Here is an 18963-nt window from a genome sequence, read left to right as displayed (position 1 = left end):
CCATCCACGCCACAAGGATGCGGGCAACAACTATATACGTACTATACTAAATGTATTATTACCAGCATCCATAGGAAGTTGCACAAGTCGTATGGATGCAGCAGTCTTCATATGAGCAGTTCCCACACCCAGCAGTTCCCATACCCAGGAGCCCAAATCTGGGTAGAAGCAGGTTCTGTCTCTAATAAATTGGAGACCAGCGAATCCTGTTCCCGAAGGGGCTAGCACTAAAATTAAATAAATAAAATAATAAAAAGTAGGAGGCGCTGGTGGCACCAGCTGTATGCTAGCTAAATTAGTGCGCTCTTAAAAATTAATAAATAAAGAAGGTTTTCGGGAGTGTTGCTCAAAAAGAAGTTATATTTTAGATAAAATAAGTGTGGGTGAGTGATAGGTTAAGATTTGGGACCTAAACGTGGTTTTATTTTTTGGACTGAACTTTTTAAAATGGTTATCATTATTATGTTCGGACATAGGAAATTTCAAGGTCATTAAATTTTTAAGGAACTATAATCAGTCACTGGGAATTCTTAGTAGAATAGTTGTGCTACATGATAGCTTTGATGTAGAAGTTTTCAGGATACCAAATTGTATTTAAAAATACTCACGTTTTGCTGAGTTATACATTATTGGTATTTTCAAGGTCACAGTAATTTTACCGAGTCAGCCATTAGATGTTTCCAGGAGATAAAACTACAGCAGTGCCACCTGCTTGGTCAGTGGTGACTAGAAATTCGGCATAAATTGCGTAAAATTATGACATCACGAGGCAGCTTCATCACTGAATAAGAGCTACTCCATTTATATGGCTGCGGCAGGTTTAGTAGTTTAATTTGTTAAACTACTAAAGCACCGAAAGATATATGCTCCCAGAAGGGCCTCCCATGGCGGAAAGGTTTCAGTGGAGACGTCAGACGAAACCCGTTTCAAAAGGTCCACACACGACCTTTTCAACTAAATTGTGATCCAAGAAAGCAACGGGAAACTACTTGGATTATCCTTCCCTTGAAAACTTCAATGATAGATTACGCACATTGAAATGCTACATCTGGCCAATACTGCTCTACGGTGTAGAAACCTGGACTCTAACATCAGCCACTACAATAAAGCTCCAGGCCTTCGAAATGTGGCTCTACCGAAGAATGCTGAAAATTCCGTGGACAGCCAAGATAACCAACGCACAGGTCCTGCAGGACATGCACACGGAACGGGACCTGCTCAAAACCATCATCAGCAGGAAATGCAAATACCTAGGTCACATCGCTAGGAACCAACAAAAATATCACCTACTACCACTCATCCTGGAGGGAAAAATCGAAGGCAAGAAACGCCCAGGCAGACCGAAAATGGCATGGCTAGATAACATCAACACCTGGCTTCACATGACAACAGCACAAATTCTACACGCAGCGCTAGACAGAGAACAATATCAAAACGAAGTCGCAAACGCCATTCGGCAGCATTAAAGAAGAAGAAGAATAAAAAGTAAAAAAATAAAAATAAATAATAAATAAAATAAAATGATAATAAATAAAATAATAATAATAAAAAACCTGTAGAAAAGGGACTAGCATAATTAACAATTAATTTAAAATTTAAAAAATATATTTAAATGGATAAAATAATAATTAAAGTTTTAAAAATAATAAAAATAAATAACAGATTAAAATAATAATTATTATTATTATTAAAGAAAAAATAATTAAGGATAAAAAAAGAGAGATAATAATAAAGGTTAACGCTACCGTAAGGAAATAATGAAGCCCTAGTAAATAAAGCTGATCTTCAAAACAGAAGGGTTTCAATTCAGATTGCAAAAGTAGTTTTGCTGAGTACATAAGTCAATTCAGTAGTCCCATTAAAACCTCTGTAGTGAATTCCTGTAGAGCTGAGAAGGCATTTTGATTTGCAATAAGATAGCCTTCATTTTCAGGACAAAAATTATATGCTGTACAGTACTAGATAACGTTTGTCTGGTAAAATGAGCGAAAGAATAAGACTTGACTCCAGTCTTCAGAGGCACCGCAGAAACAGGCATGTGACATAGTAGATTGAATTTAAGAAGACAAGCTTTCAAAGAACCATGGCCAGTTAAAATGTATGATGTAAGAATGCTTGGGCATTACAAAGCTGATTACTTTTTGAGGTAGTGAATTTAATATCAGGTATAAAATATTAGTTCACTGCTCCTTTGGTGGAGGAATTCCATCTCATTTGCCATCTTTTATGAGGCTCAGTCCAACGTTTCGCTTTTTTCATTCTTTGGATCGGCAGTTGGTACTTAGGTCAAATCAGAAAAAGTTAGATTGTCTGCGCCTGAGACCGACTAACTTAGCCACGGAGTGAAAAAAGCCCATTAAAGTTCTTCGCGTCATTGACAGGATTCGAACCCGGGCCTTTTCCACCCGGTGTGGGGAGGACGGTGACGATACCACTGTGCTACCCCGCAGACTAGATGATAGCAAAGTACTATAAGCTTGCAGGACTTTTGTCACCACTGCAGACAGAATGTGCACGGACAATCGCCTTAATATGGCCTCAGAAACTGCCAGATATGTTTCATACCTGCAGTGCATCGATAAAATCAACGTTTCGATTCAAGCTGTAGTACGTTTTTCTAGGGCGTTGTACCTGTGCTCAATGTGATTCAGGTTGAGGTAGCAGGTAGGCCAATCTAAACGGACAATATCCTTATCTTTCCAATATATTGTTAAGGTTGAGTGTTGTCCACAAGAACGAATCCTTCAACTACATCACCGGCACAAGGAACCATGCGTAGCAGAATCTTATCCCTGCGTTCAGTCATTCCCGTTGCTGACAATGTGGGGGACTGTGCTACCATAAAGACTAATGTCCTCCCATACCAGACATTCATTCCATCTGACTATGTTCCTGTACTACCATGATTGTTTAGTTTTACTTTTTCGCAGCACACTGGACCTAGTTGTAATTCAACTGTAGACTGTACTTGGACTCATCCGTGAAAGGTATGCTTTCTTTATCAGTCCGATACGATTAGTGGTCCTACGATGTCAGCCAGTAAATGGAACACACCACAGGCAGGTCTTCTCTCATAGTATCCATGTCTGTGCAGACGATTTCAGATAGTTTAGGATGGCATCCGTGTCTTTATCAATGCTTTAAGGCATCCGAGTAGCTAGGTTGCGTTCATGCATTAGCTGCGATTACAAGAAGAGACAGCGATCTTGCTTGGGCTTTGTTGATGGTTTACGACTCGGACTGGAACGATGGTCTGGAACTCCAACTGGAACTATGAATGATCTGCGCTTCTGGAATTGATTCCACAACCTATGATAACGCATTGTGAGATACCAACCCATTCAGCAACGTGACACTTCTGCACCTTAGTCAGTGAGCTGGTAGAGTCATTGCAGCCAATATAGATTGTTCAGTAGTAGTGTGTACAGTAATTAATAAATGCATATATACAATGTATATATGTATTTATTAATTACTGTACTTATTATTCATTTATTAATAAATAATAAGTACATAAATAAATAAATATATATATATATATATTTATTTATTTTCACACACCCTATTTCTGGTATGAAAGGCTTTCATAATTTGCTGACTGCTGCTAAATAAACTGATTCTTCAATTATAATGGTAAAAAGTACATCAGTAACCAAAGAAGGGTAAAAAAAAAAAAAAAAATCTGTAATCAAAACTTCGTTTCTTATGCTAAAAGAAATTGTAGTACAAACATTATTCAAGAGATGGCAGCAGTAACACTTCATTATTTCTCACATCAATAATTACGGTATTATTTTATTTTATTATTTTTTTCTTTTTTACCTTTTTTAATTAGAAATAAATTTTTATACAAAGCCACACGAAATAGTCCTTGCTTAACATATTCTATATTTCAATCCTCGGATTCGTTTTTGCTCATAAAAGAAAAAGGAAAAAGTAATGGAAAGTTGAACAATAAAATGAAATTTGGTAATAATATTTCCTCCGAGAAATTGTTACTATATAAAAACAAAATTATAGATATTAAAATAAAAGAATACAGGTGAGATGTATTGCAGGTTTCAAAAGCAACAAATTTATGCGACAGTCCGGACGGCTGCAATACGTCTTCCTAGGGAAGCATCGAATTTAGGCATAAGTCAAAAGTCATGGCATGAAGTCCTCACCATTCAAGGAGAGCCCTGGCCTTTTTTTTTTTTTTTTCAAGGATAAAAATTTTTAATCACATATATTGGGGCCTCTTTACATTCTTTGACTTAGGGTCTCAGTATGTCAACGTCTGGCCTGTACCAGAGCGCTCCAGACGTGTTCGATGGGATTCAGTTCTGGGGAACAGGCACTCCAACTTATATGGACGATACTTTCATCTTCTTAACATACTATTGAATAGTTATGCCCAATGGGGTTGAGCGTTGTTATAAGAACGAGATATTCGCCTACAGCACCAGCATAAGGAAGAACCATGGGTTACGGGATTTCATTTCTATACTTGTATGCAGTCAGGGAGTAAGTCTGTACAACCACAGAGACTAATGCCATCCTCCCATGATAGCAATACAATCGAACTGACCGTGTTCCTGTACGTAGACAGGTTTCTTTCGAACTACACTGAGACCAAGCGAGAATTCAACTGCATGCCATACCGAGACTCATCTGTGAAGAGTATATGACTCCATTCCTCGTTATTCCAATTAAGATGTTCGAGTGCCCACATTCTTCTGGTCCTATGGTGTCGATTACTCGATGGGATACACACTATAGGTCTTCTTGCATAAAGTTCATATCTGTGTAAACAATTTCGGATGATTTGTGTTGACGCAAACTATCCGAAATCGTTTTGGTTTCCTTCAGATTAGTGTAAAGTCAGAAGTGGAGTGCCCCGAAGATAAGTTCTTGGACCACAGTTGTTTCTGATTTTCATAAACGATATCGACGTAAGGATAAATGGAGTGATGCAGCAAAATGCAAGATCTTACACTTGGGGAACAGCAACTCTAAAATAAATTATACACTTGGTGGGGTTGAATTAAAAACAGCAAAAGAAAGGGATCTGTGAATTATAATACGAGCAGATATGAAATTTCCTGAGCAGTGTAAACAGGCAGCCAGAAAAGCCTGTGGTGTTTTATCGATGATTTTCGAACGTTATCTTGTAGAGATAGAGAGGTCATAGTCCCACTGTATAAGGCCATTTTGAGATAAAATTTGAAAATACTGTGCTCAAGTATGGAGACCTCATCTGATAGAAGACATAGAGCTTCTTAAAAGGATTCAAAGACGGGCAACCCACAAGGTGAGATCGTCAAAACGTGAGATCTCATATACGACCATACAATGATAGACTCCGATTATGTGGACTACAGGGCTTAGCAGCCAGGCACCTTAGAGGAGACCTGATTGAGGTTTATAAGGCTCTGAGAGAGTTTATTAAATATAATGAAGGCGGAATTTTCATGTTATAAACAATTTCCAGAAGAAGGGCCATAACTTAAAATTACAGGTGAAGAGGTTTAGCCTAAATTGTGGATTGTAGGAAGTTTTCTTTTAGCCAGCGAGTCCTTGATTGCTGGATCAGGTTGTCTTAGCAGGTAGTTGAGGCGGCTGACAGTTTGAATAAATTCAAAGTTCAACCGAATAGTTACCTATGTGAAGAGGGAAGCAAATAATTTGTGTTTTCTTAACTACTTACCAATGGACACTGCTCTTCGTGGACTAATGTTATTAGTGGAGTCCTGGTGTTGGTCCCGTTGCTGTTTTCTGTAATTATCAATTATATTGATGAAGGTATATCAGGGTTAATGTCCAAGTTTGAAAACGACACGAAGGTTGGCATGGTTGTTAATGACAGTAATGACAATACACTACTGCAACAGGATCTAGAAAACTTGAGCAGATGGGCTGAGAGGTGGCAACTGAAGTTTAACATTGACAAATGTAAAGTACTGCATATGGGTAGCAGTCAGATATGAAGTTTTCTGAGCAGTGCAGACAGACTGCAAAGAATAGCTCATGGTGCCTTGTCAATGATATATAGGAATTTTGCTAGCAGGGATAAGGAGGTGATTGTCCCCTTGTAGAAGGCAATGGTCAGCCCCACCTTGTGCACTGCATACAGGTCTAGAGGCCTCATTTAGGAAGGACATAGAGCTGATGGAACGGGTAAAATCTTCAGAAAATCTTAGGGCACCATTGTCTGTGACATAGTGGAGTATTTAACAAAACGGTCACACGAATGAATATGCATGGTCCTGGTCAATATTTGTTGGAGAACTGTGTACAGATGACTGAAAGTGAATAATGAATATAGATGTACGTATTTGCTTTGTTATTTACAGTGTCCTCATTGATCAGCTATAAAAATAATTAATGAATTCTGTTAATATTAACTGTCCACTCACACATAGTTTTAATTCCTCAACCATTTAGTGCAATTTTAAAAATTTCTCAATAAAATCGTTCAAATCTCATATAGATCAAGCAGCTGCTTGATGTTACAAAGATTATAAATTATAACTAATTAAGCTACTACATTACACTTAATTAAGCTGTACGTGAGGGGAAGTGAATTCAAATTGAGGATGGATAGTTGCACAATAGACGTGCGGAAGTTCGCTTTCAGTCAAAGGATTGACTGCTGGAACAAGCTTCCATCCGTTGTTGTGGAAGTGGATAGCTGGAATTAAGGAAGAACTAGACAAACAATTGGAGCAGATGGATGGGTGAAAAATGGAAATTTTTTTTTATTTGGCTGATGTTTCATATACTTGCTTTCTTGCATCATTTGCCACACATTAATACTCGTAAATCGAGCCTTTTGTTTTCTATGAAAGTTACTGGAAGGAGGGAATGAACTACAAATTCACAAACACAATATAAATGAGGTTCATATTAATTATGGATTTCAAGATGTACCTAAATATATCAATCCACATATATACGATCCAGTAAAAGTGGCTTCTTGAGCTATGAATTTTGGAAACATTTTCTTTAAGAGGAAAATGAAAGACATCTAAGACACATGTATACAAATAAGTCTATTTTATCCATTAAGTTGACTTTGTATTTAAGCTATCTAATCTCTATGGAAGTCTGGTCACTGAACTTTGATTTCTGATTGCTAGGGAAGCGTGCTAGTGTGTTTGTTTTTTTCAGGTACAACATGTCCGCTCGTTGGGTGTGTCAAGTCATCGTGGTCTTCTTTGTGTTTCCCCCTCTGCGATCTTTCTACATTAAGAAGATCGAGCCACCTAACATTGTCTTTATAGTAGCGGATGATCTAGGTAAGAATGTTGAGTGTTTATAATATTTTTATTCACAAGAAATGAAAAAAAAAGTTTATTATTATTTTTTTTGCTGATTAGTGTGGTACAAATATTTTTAGGCTTATTTCTTTGAAGTAGAGGGAGAGCCAGAAGAGGGAAATGACGGATAACAAAACTATAAATACAATATTGTATAGAATTTTTATGATTTTCTGTATTTCGATATGTGCTTTGTATTAGTATAGATTAAAGTAAATTACTCTTATTTAGTAACATTCTTAGAAGTTACTTGGTTCCATCAGGAATGTGTTCAACCATTATTTAAATATACACAAACACTTCAAATTTTATTATAGTCAGTCTACAGCTAGCCTTAATTTAGGTGCATGTTGGCTAGTTTGTGTCATCTACATAAGAAAAAAAAGATAACCCCATTATTGAATTAATTCAAGATTTTTTAAATCCTTAACACCTCAGTCAAGTCACCATGCTGACACCACGTGTGTTCCTGTACGTTGTCTACACAGTTGAGAGAACTTCATATTGGAATACACAAATACTTTCGAGTCCCTTTCACTGTCAATTGCCTTGAGTTTGTTACCTCTCAAGTAATAAAGTAATCTGTATTGATAGGTATTATCAAAATACATAATCCAGTTACATTTTCCAATATTTTACTTTAACTGCCATTTTTAAGACCAAATAAATTTTTCTAAATTTTTGGTCTTGTTGAAGTTGCATTCTTTGGTTATAAAGTTTACAACCCTTCCAATCTTTGTGATATCATTAACTTTTCATATCAAGCCTGTTGGATCAACTGATGATGTTACCAACGATGAATGATAAATGGGAAGTCTTCGGGGACTTAATCTTGGAAGCTACTAGACTTTTCATTCCAACTAAGAAATACTGTTCAAGGTTCAGGCCTAAATGGATGTCGGATGAATTAATGAGGCTCGTGGCAGAGAAGAAAAATGCATGGGATGTATATAAATTATCAGGTGATACAGAAGACTATGGCAGTTATAAGCTAGTCTGTAATCAAGTCACAAAGGAGGTTAGGCAGGCGAAGGCAGATTACGAGATTTCTTTGGCAAAGGACGCAAAGAAAAACAGCAAAGAGTTCTTTTCTTATGTAAACTCTAGAAGGAAGGGGATGAATCAGATTGGTCCACTTAACATGGATGATTCAACTATTGATGATCATGCTCAAGTAGCTGATAAACTCAATGAGTATTTTGCATCTACAGTCACATATGAGGAGTTCTTCAATGAGGGGAATGCCAGAAGTTTATCAAACTCTAACAGGAAGCTAAGTGATTTTGTAATAACTGAGAGAAAAGTGGAGGAGAAATTGTTGAAGTTAAATATAAAAAAGGCACCTAAGGCAGATGGAATCTATTCAGTTATAATGAAGGAGGCAGCAATGGAAGTAAGCAAACCCTTAGCCATAATTATGAGAGGCTCCTTAGAGTCAGGGGAGGTCCCCATAGACTGGAGATGGGCAAATGTATCCCCAATTCACAAAGGGGGGGGGGTTCAAAGGGCGACACAAATAACTATATACCTGTTAGTTTCACTTATGTTCCGGGGAAAATGAAGTCACTGGTTAAAGAGGTGATACAGGATCACCTAAACAAGACAGCAGTAACAGCTCAGACACAGCAAGAGTTTGTTAAGGGGAAGTCTTGTCTGACCAATTTGATTGGATACTACGATGTTGTCACAAACGAAATGGATGCAAAAAATAATTTTGCTATCATATAGTACTTGGATTTCAGGAAAGCTTTTGATACTGTTGCACATGGAAGACTGCTGTACAAATTGGAGTGGTATGGCATTAAGGGCAAGTTGGTGCAATGGATAAAGGGATGGTTGAGTAGGAGACGGCAGAGAGTGGTAATAAATGGACACTGCTCTACATTGACTAATGTTATTAGTGGAGTCCCCCAGGGTTTGGTGCTGGGCCCATTGTTGTTTTGTGTATTTGACAATGATATCGATGAAGGTATATCAGGCTTAATGTCCAAGTTTGTAGATGACACAAAGGTTGGCAGGGTTGTTAATGACAGTAAAGACAGTATGCTACTGCAACAGAATCTAGAAAAGTTAGGCAATGGGCTGAGAAGTGGCAACTGAAGTTTAACATTGACAAATGCAAAGTACTCAATATGGGTAGCTGTAACCCAAGAGAAACGTACCAACTGTATGGTACTACACTCAGGGAGGTGGAGAATGATTTGTGCAGTCAGATATGAAATTCTCTGAGCAGTGCAGACGGGCTGCCAGAGCAGGTGATGGTGTTTTGCAAAGATATATAAGAATTTTGCTAACAGGGACAAGGAGGTGGTTATCCCTTTGTATAGGACAATGGTCAAGCCACTCCTGGAGTATTGTATACAGGTCTGGAGGCCGCATTTTAGGAAGGATGTTGAGTTGCTAAAACGAGTACAGAGAAGGGCAACAAGATTAGTGAGAGGAACAAGGGGGTGCTCTTACGAAGAAAGGCTTAAGTTCTGCAAGTCGCAGCGTCTGAAGACTAGGAACCTGCGAGGTGATCTGATCGAGGTGTATGAGGCCTTGAATGGTTTGAGCAGGCTCAATGCTGACGGAATACTTCCGCTTGCTCAGATTAAGAACCTGAGGGAGCATAATTTCAAATTGAGGAAAGACAGTTGTAGAATAGATGTGTGGAAGTTTGCCTTTAGCCAGCGGGTAGTTGATTGCTAGAACAGACTTCCATCTGTTGTTGTGCAAGTTGATAGAAAATAAATTTAAGGCTGAAGTAGACAAACTTTTTTTTTTTTTTTTTGGCTGATGCTGTATAAGCTTGCTTTCTTGTATCATATGCCTCAACTAATGGTAATGCTAATACCTCTAACAATAAAAGATTCAGTGCTGGATCCCGTGCCCTCGTATGTAGTACAGTTGGTAAGATCGCCGTCCTCCCCACACCGGGTGGAAAAGCCCTGAGTTCCAGTCCCATTTGTTGGCGAGAGGAATCTTTATGGGCCTTTTTCACAACGTGGCTGAGTTATTCGGTCTCAGGCGAGGGTAGCATGGTTTTTCTCCCGGAAACTGGGGTTTTCTTTCCAGCAAACAAAAAATCGACCTCAGAACGCACGCACGCAATTTACAGACAATATACAGGGAGTAATATGGCCTTTGCCGCTAATGCTCCTAAAACCCTACAACAACAACAGCTGGATCCCATAGAGTTCCACTCGATATCCTGGCCCAGTCATGGTAACCTTTTATCTGGTACCTTCTCATTAATAGCGCACTTCTCCACTTTATACAAAAAGGTGTTCGTGCAGGAAAATATCAAAAACCTTATTAAAATCTAAATATGCTACATACAAATAATTATTTGCATCCAGTTCTTTTGTGACAACTTTACAATAGCTAATAAGATTAGTCACACATAATTTCCTTTTAACAAATCCATGCTGTATTTCTCATATAGTTCCATTCCTGTCCAGATGATCCTGCAGTACATTCTTAATCATAATTTTGTTTATCACCGATTACCAATTTCATCCTCAGAACCACCTTTTTTTAAACTGGAGAGCCATTTGTATATCGGTTTAGACATTTTAAGTGAGCTATTTTTCATTAAATTATAATTTCGATTAGAATTATGGATTAATTAAGAATTACGTAATATTTGAAGAGTATTTGGATGGATTATGTTGTCATTTAAACTATACTTATTCCTACTAACCAGATGTGGTTTTGCTTACTGCGGAGTTCTTTAATGATAATTTCAAACACACAAAAAAAAAAAGTTATTGGAACTAATAGGACTCTAGTACCGTGAATTGATTGAGGGTTGAGAAGAAAAGAAACTTTTTTGCACACTAAAATTTAATTTCTGTACATTGTAATTATCGGAAAATACATCAGAAGGTGGACTGTACCAATGAACAGAAGTAGAAGGAATAACCGAAGAAGAAGAGCTAGTTTGACAAGTTTGGAGTTGGATTGTAAAATGGATGCTAACAGAAGAATAGTACTCACAAAATATCCATTAGAAAAGACAAGCAGCATGCACTGTGCAATAGGAAGTGAAGCGAGATTGTAAGGGAGGAAGAATCGATAATTAAACTGGCTACTCTCTTCTGTGGAGCTAGTAGTTGAAGAAAAGTTTTGGGTGACATCATCTCCAGAGGTGGGACCAAAATTCTACGATATGTCAGATTTTTGAATTGTACAGAGTTAGAAACTGCTTATTAGGAAAACAACGCCTAGAACCAAAAAAAGCCTTCTCTTTACAATACAGAGATTTTTGATATGCCAAGAAATATTAGATTTATGGCTAATCCCAGTCAAGAGAGGTGTTCTTGTCTAGAAATCTGAATTCGAAAGTTGAGCACTGGAGCAGCAGACTCATCTGTGATATTAAACCCAAATACCAAATATTTGTAGATATGATAATCTTGTGAAAAATAAGACAGTATTGTGTTAATTTTCTCGTAATCCTATTTTTTTTATCATCGATTACCAACTTCACACCAAACACCATTAAGTTTGGAATTTAGAATATTTGTGTATCTCAGTTAAGTATTATTACTATTTTCACTTCTCTAGGTTGGAATGATGTCGGATGGCATAACCCAGAGATTAAAACTCCTCATTTGGATGGTCTGGCACGTGAAGGAGTTATTCTTAACCAGTCGTACGTACAGCCAGTCTGCACCCCGTAAGTACGAATAATTACGAAAATTTCATGGTATATTTTATTTTTTTTGTTACTTAGGTTATGTTATATCAAATATTCTACATTGGAATATTAACTACTAGCCGTACCCAGTTATTTTCGCTCCTGATCGCACTTTGCAATCGGTTCCAAAAATGCTAGAGCCGGCCCTGGGCTCCTTTTAAGATTATTATTTCCGAGTGGCGATATTGGATTCATTAAAAAGTATCCGATGTGTTCTTCAAAGTGGACACCATTGTGTCCAGTAAAACCTCAAACTAACTATAACATCATGGTCAACTGCAGAACGTAATGTATCCTAGGTGATGTTCCTCACGTATCATGACTTCAGGATTGCTAAGTCAGAAATGATGTCACGATATACACTCTCCTTCAGGTGTCCTTACAGTTACCTGAGGTACGTGTAAGGGGATTTCCTGTTTTGGAGAGGGTGACACCGTGGCCCAGATCATGCACATTTTTGTGTACACAGTCCCATTCAAATGGAAATGGGCCTCGTCTGCCCAAAGGATGTTCTCCTCGAAGTGGAAAGTCAACTGTCTTGACTGCATTACGTATGAAGGAGCCTTCGTAGTTAGCAGAGTGGATACGATTTCTCTTCTCCCACATCATGTGGATACTAGTCTCGTTTCTACGTCTTTTACCTATTTATTTGTATTGTTCGTTGTTGATATCCAAAAGTAAAACCTTGGTGGGAGGGAGTTTCTCCGACTTTTGGTTTACTCTGATTATTCAGTGTAAACCATAACTGGTGCTTTAATAGCTTATTTGAAGTATCCTAAGTTTCCTTGGAAGTGAGAATTTTTTTAAAGTATTTCACTTCCGAATAGTGCACTTATATTTGATCTGGGTGGGATTTTCCGTGGCGTTTCCTCTACCCCACTGTTTTCCCATTTTACTGTAGGAAAATGTTATCGGTGTTTTTTTTTATTTCATTTTATTCGTGGTACTCATGCTAGCCCGCTTTGTCACAATGACAGTTGCTGAAAAATATTCTTTCAGCCGAAGGGAAAAGAATTTCAGAAAGGGTTCAACTCAACTATCTTCTGATTGGATTTGATACCATATCATTCCAGTGATTTTTGTTAATTGCCGGAAAGTTTGGGGCTCGCATCTGGTGAGTATGTGCTTGGCAAACCCAAGGTCCTGAGCTGAACATCATCATTCTTCTCTTTCTTGGTCATTCCTTTTTACTTCTGACTGTCTCTCTCTCAGGGTAATTTGGGAATTTTTTTTTTTTGGCTGGTGCAGCATAAGCATCAGGCTTCCTCGCACCATTTGGCTAATAATAATAATAAAGTGGCAATGGAAGAAGCAGAAAATAGCGATGTGAAGGAAGTCTGCTCAAAAAAATGAACTTTTCCTTGTTATACATCAAGACTACTTGTATCGCGAGCTGGGCCATCCTTGCATACAAATTGGCATGTTCCGTTTTCGTATCATTAAACCTATTTGGTATGCTTCTAGTGCGGATCTAAGAATGACGAAACCTACCAAATAGCACGTCTAAAGTGTCTTCCTGAACATTATAATTTTGTGGAATGGGAGAAAAAAGATAACGAAGTTTGATCCCAGAAGAATTCAACCTTTTTTAAATGACTTCAGCACTGGACTAGCATGTGAAATTGCTGCTCTGAATGCCAGCCTTTTATATCAAGGAAAATTTTGCATGTTACAACTCTAAAAATGTTGCGGGTCACATTTAAGTGATAGATTATTCATAACATTGCAAAACAATCACCTTTAATGTTTCTATAATTATAATAATGTATTTAAATTTGTTTTAAATCTTCTATCGTAAGCAACAGTTTAAAAATAAGTGCCCTTACTTTGTAACTTGAACCACAAAGTTGAGTACTTTAATTGATTTCTTAAGCCTCTGAGTGCAATGCACAAAAAAATTATTTTAAAAGACAATCTTGTTTAATGATATAGAGAAGTGCAACAAGATTGGTGAGGGGAACGATAGGAGTTCCTTACCAAGAAAGGCTTAAGTTCTGCAAATTGCAGCGTCTGGAGACTACACCTGTGAGGTGATCTGATTGAAGTGAATAAGGCCATGAATGGGTTGAGAAAGCTCAATGCTGATGGGATTCTTCCTCTTGCTCAGATTACGAACCTGAGGGAGCATAAATTCAAATTGAGGAAAGACAGTTGTAGAATAGATGTGCGGAAATTTGCCTTTAGCCAGCGGGTATTTGATTGCTGGAACAAACTTCCATCTGTTGATGTGGAAGTTGATAGCTTAAAGTTTCTGCAATTTCTCATACTTATACTTTTATTTATGTCTGATGGAATGTTGCTGGAGTTTGAACTTTATCTTGAGGTAAATTGATTCAGAACAAATAAGGTACAGCAATTCGCTGTTTAAAGCAGTCCAGAAAGATCGCACTGCATGTACTAAAACTGTTAATATTTTAAATTAAAGCTGTTCGTATAATTTAAATAATTTACACTGTCCAACAATTTAAGCTGTCAAATAATTTAAACAAGAAATAAGAGAGTTGATGACCATATTTTGGTGGCAAAATCGAAACGAGTTTTTTTATTTTATTAAATAAATTCTTGTCCACTTGTTAACTACACTGCTCGACAAAATTAACAGAACACGTAGAAAACGTGGTGTAATTCGTGAAGCTTGCTATGAAGTGGGACAAAATTTGGTATGGTAGTGTACCATAGAATAACTATGAAATGAGGAGACAGCGAGAAACTTCGGACAGGTATAAGGGACATTTATAGGGGTTGTATACCAAAAAGGTCACATTACGGTCTCATGTGGGACGGAATAATGATCGACGCCCGCACCCCTCTTCATGGTTTTGATAGGGGTAACGTAACTGCGCAGAGGTACTGAGAACAGATCCTCGAAAGCTATGTGCGACTTTTTAGGGGTGCGGTTGGCCTATATTTTCTTTTCATGCATAGAGCTCAAATAGTGAATCTTGAAACTGAGCATATCCAACGACTGCAGTGGCCAGCACGATCACAGACTTAAATCCGATTTAACATGTGCGGACGCCCTTGGACGTCGCAATGCACGCCGACAGTCAATTCCTGGGTCACTTGGTGAGCTAAGGTCTGCAGTGGTGGAAGAATGGGATCTGTTGCCACAGAATCTTATAGACACCCTTATATCAAGCATGGTTCACCGCTGTCAGGCCTGTTTAACCATTGGAGGGGGTTATACGCTCTACTATTATCATGTAACCATATTTTCGAGCTTCTTCTATCAAATTGTGTAATGTGACCTTTTTGGTAATTCTTATACAATCCCTACAAACGTCCCTTATACCTGTCCGAAGTTTTTTGCTGTCTCCTCATTTCATCGATCGTTATTCTATGGCGCACCACCATACCAAATTTTGTTCCGTTTGATCACAAGCTGCGCGAGTTACACCACGTTTTCTACGTGTTCTGTTAATTTTGTCAAGCAGTGTAGAAAAAGAACCATACCAATTGCTCCTCTCTCTCTCTCTCTCTCTCTCTCTCTCTCTCTCTCTCTCTCTGGTAGCACAGCGATTATAATCACTGGTCTGCCACACCGGGCGAAAAGGTCTGAATCTGATTTTTTTTCACGATGTGTTTCGGTTAGTCAGTTCCAAGAAAGGGTTGTATGGTTTTTCTCCCAGAAACTTGGGTTTTTCATTCAAACCATCCAGAATACACTTACTTACAGACAATATACCGCTGTCTCATATCCTTAGTTGCTGTGGCGCTTAACACACACTTAACCTAACTGATTTAATGAAAAGAATGCTTTCATTCATACTTTCTTTCTTTTCTCCCTGTTTAGATCCAGGACCGCTTTCATGACTGGTTATTATCCGTTTCATGTCGGACGGCAGGTAAGAAATTTCAGAGGATAATTCAAATCATTCAGCTATTCTGATTAGTTTAATAAAGAAACCAATTTATATGAACAAAATATTTCCAGAACCATGTCATCCATCCTCTACAACCAACAGGAGTCCCACTTCGCTTCAAGTTTCTTCCCGAAAAGTTGAGAGAGTTGGGTTACTCGACTCATATGGTTGGCAAGTGAGTATCTATTTAATGTTTCTAATAAAATATTCTTTTATCTACAGAGTGTAACTCTTATTTCAGTTAGCGTAGTGAAGGATAAGTCAAGGAGAGACTCATAAAAAGGTAAAAATGAGCAACATGGTTTCATTGGATCTTTTTAACATCGACTCATCGAACTAAACAGGAAGCGAAGAATCAATAAGTTTGTCTTGCAAGGATTTGAATTCGCAACATTCGTACTTATGATTATGTTGGCCATCACAGTCATCTCCCCTCAAAAGCAGACCACAAAAGTTTAATTTGAGAAATTTGAAGATCCTGGAATTATGTTCACTGTTAAAAGAAGAAGAAGACCACTTGGAGAGCAAGAACATCCCGGCCGAGGAGCAAAAGGATAAGTGTTAGTATTAGTATTAGTAATGGCCACATGGTGTAAGGAAGCCTATCGCTTATGCTGCACCAGCCAAAAAAAAAAAAAAATAAAATAAAATAAATAATAATAATAATAAAATAACAAAAAATACATAATATCAAATCATAAGGATAAAAACGAATTAATAATAATAATAAGAAAAAAATAATAAAAATTAATAAGAGAAAAGGAAATGGACAACCTATGCATTTCCAGAACCATGTCATCCATCCTCTACAACCAACAGGAGTCCCATTTCGCTTCAAGTTTCTTCCCGAAAAGTTGAGAGAGTTGGGTTACTCCCTTAGATAATTATCCAGCTGACCTTTGAATTTCCCCAGACTGTCAGCCTCTACCACCCACATAAGCAACTTATTCCAGTAATTTATAACTTGCTGGCTAAAATAAAACTTCCTGCAATCCACTCTAAACAACTCACCCTCGTAATTTGAAATTATGGCCCCTAGTTCTAGGATCATTTATAATCTTGAAAATTTCGTCCTCATTCATTTTGCTTATGCCTCTCGGAGCCTTAAACACCTCAATCAAGTCTCCTCTAAAGTGCCTAGTTTCCAAGCTCTGCAACCCACAGATTCGAAGTCTTTCCTCATATGTAAGCCCTTTTGCCCATCTCACCAGGCGAGTTACACGTCTTTGGACCCTTTCAAGAAGAACAATGTCTTTCTTTAGGTGCGGTCTCCATACTTGAACACAGTATTCCAAGTGTGGTCTAGCAATAGCTTTATATAATGAGATTATGACGTCCTTATCTCTACTAGAGATTGTTCGATAAATCATCGATAGGACACCATGGGCCCTCCTTGCAACCAGTCTACAATGCTCGGAGAACTTCATATCTGACGGTATCGTTAGGATGTAAGTAGATGAGCAAAGGATGCAAGGGACATTGACCATTGACGCTGCAGTGACCATGGATCAAGCCTACACGCACTACTCCCAGTACACGGCCTAAATCGACTACTGCAAGGCCTTCGTACCCCATAGCTGGCCGATAGAAACACTGAAGATCTACAAAGTCAACGCGACACTGATACACACCTCTTAGAAGCAACCATGGCAAAATGGAAAAACACCATAAAGGTCGAGAATATCGCAACCAGACCGATACCCATCAGAAGAGGAATCTTCCAGGGAGATGCCCTGAGCTTACTATGGTGCTGTTTAGCACTCAACCCATTATTCACCATGCTTAATAACAGCGAGTACGGATATGCCTCTAAAAGAAGGTAGGAAGAACCTGTACACACACTCTTTCTCTCTCACCTGATGTACATGGATAACATCAAACTCTATGGCCCAATTGAGAATCAATTCCAACCTACTCCAAATCACTGAAGAGTTAAGCACTGACATCAGGATGTTTAGACAAATGCAAGACTCATGCATTACATCAAGGACATCTAGTCGGACAAAACTAACAGCTGAAGATCGGTAAAGACATTGAAGTCATGAAGGGAGAGACATACAAATATCTGGGGACGATACAAATTATTAAATTATTATTTTAGGGTTGCCCGTAATTAAATACATTAACCCGTATTTGTGTCTGTAAATTGCGTATGTTCTATGGTTGATTTGCCTGTTTTGCTGGACGAAAAAAACCCCAGTTACTGGGGAGAAAAACCTTGCTATCTACGCCTGAGACCAACTAACTCAGCCACGGAGTGAAAAAAGCCCATTAAAGTTCCTCGCGTCATCGACGGGATTCGAACCCAGGCCTTTTCCACGCGGTGTGGGGAGGACGGTGACGATACCACTGTGCTACCCGCTCAGACCCTGGGGACGATACAGGCCCACCAATTAGAATACAAGGAGATGAAGGCTCGCTTGACTGAGAAACCTGTAAAAATAAAGGCTGAATAGTGGAAACATGGTCACAGCCATAAACACTTACGCAGTCCCAGTACTAATGTACTCCTTCGTAGTGTACCGGCACCGGGCTAGAGGCGATTATGAGCTCAACTAGGATAATGATGACCAAGAACCGCCAATACCACCCGAAGTCGGCCATCGAGAGACTGACCATAGCTCGTAAAGAAAGAAGGAGGGAGGGGGATTTACTGACCTCATTGAACAAGAGAAGGCTAATTAGAACCTGCGGGATTAATCCAGGAAAACACATCGCCAATCCACAAAGCCATAGGAAAATAGACAAATGGCACACAACACTTAAAACTCAACAAGGAGACCACAGTTACACAAACAGAGGAAACAAAGACAGAAAGATGACGAAGATACTCCATGGCTGACACTACAATGACCTCCATCAAGATTACCAAGATAAGATGGCTTCCAACGCTTGGCTCACGAAAAAAAAAAAAAAAAAAACTAATTTTTTTTAAATTTTAAAACTAATTTGTCTGTAAATTGCGTGTGTTCTCTGGTCGATTTGCCTGCTTTACAGGACGAAAAAAAAACCCCAGTTTCTGGGGGGAAACCTTGCTATCTACGCCTGAGATCGACTAACTCAGCCACGGATTGAAAAAAGCCCATTACAGTTCCTCACGTCATCGACAATACTA

At 38.4% G+C, this 18963-nt stretch overlaps 1 protein-coding gene across 1 annotated transcript in view; it reads left to right on the top strand.

Annotated features, from left to right (window-relative positions):
* Nucleotides 1–7159: 7159 nt before the first annotated feature.
* LOC150082306 (arylsulfatase B-like) overlaps nucleotides 7160–18963 on the top strand; it is a 59730-nt gene continuing 47926 nt past the window's right edge. Inside the window, exons 1-4 of the mRNA XM_090380483.1 lie at nucleotides 7160–7280; nucleotides 11853–11964; nucleotides 15779–15830; nucleotides 15920–16023. Coding sequence (XP_090236609.1) covers nucleotides 7160–7280; nucleotides 11853–11964; nucleotides 15779–15830; nucleotides 15920–16023 — 389 coding nt within the window. The remainder of the gene's footprint in view (nucleotides 7281–11852; nucleotides 11965–15778; nucleotides 15831–15919; nucleotides 16024–18963) is intronic.

The sequence above is a fragment of the Mastigoproctus giganteus genome, chromosome 8, assembly GCF_048544385.1.
Source record: "Mastigoproctus giganteus isolate SK-2022 chromosome 8, ASM4854438v1, whole genome shotgun sequence".
NCBI lineage: Eukaryota > Metazoa > Arthropoda > Arachnida > Uropygi > Thelyphonidae > Mastigoproctus > Mastigoproctus giganteus.
This window is presented reverse-complemented; position numbering and strand designations above follow the sequence as displayed.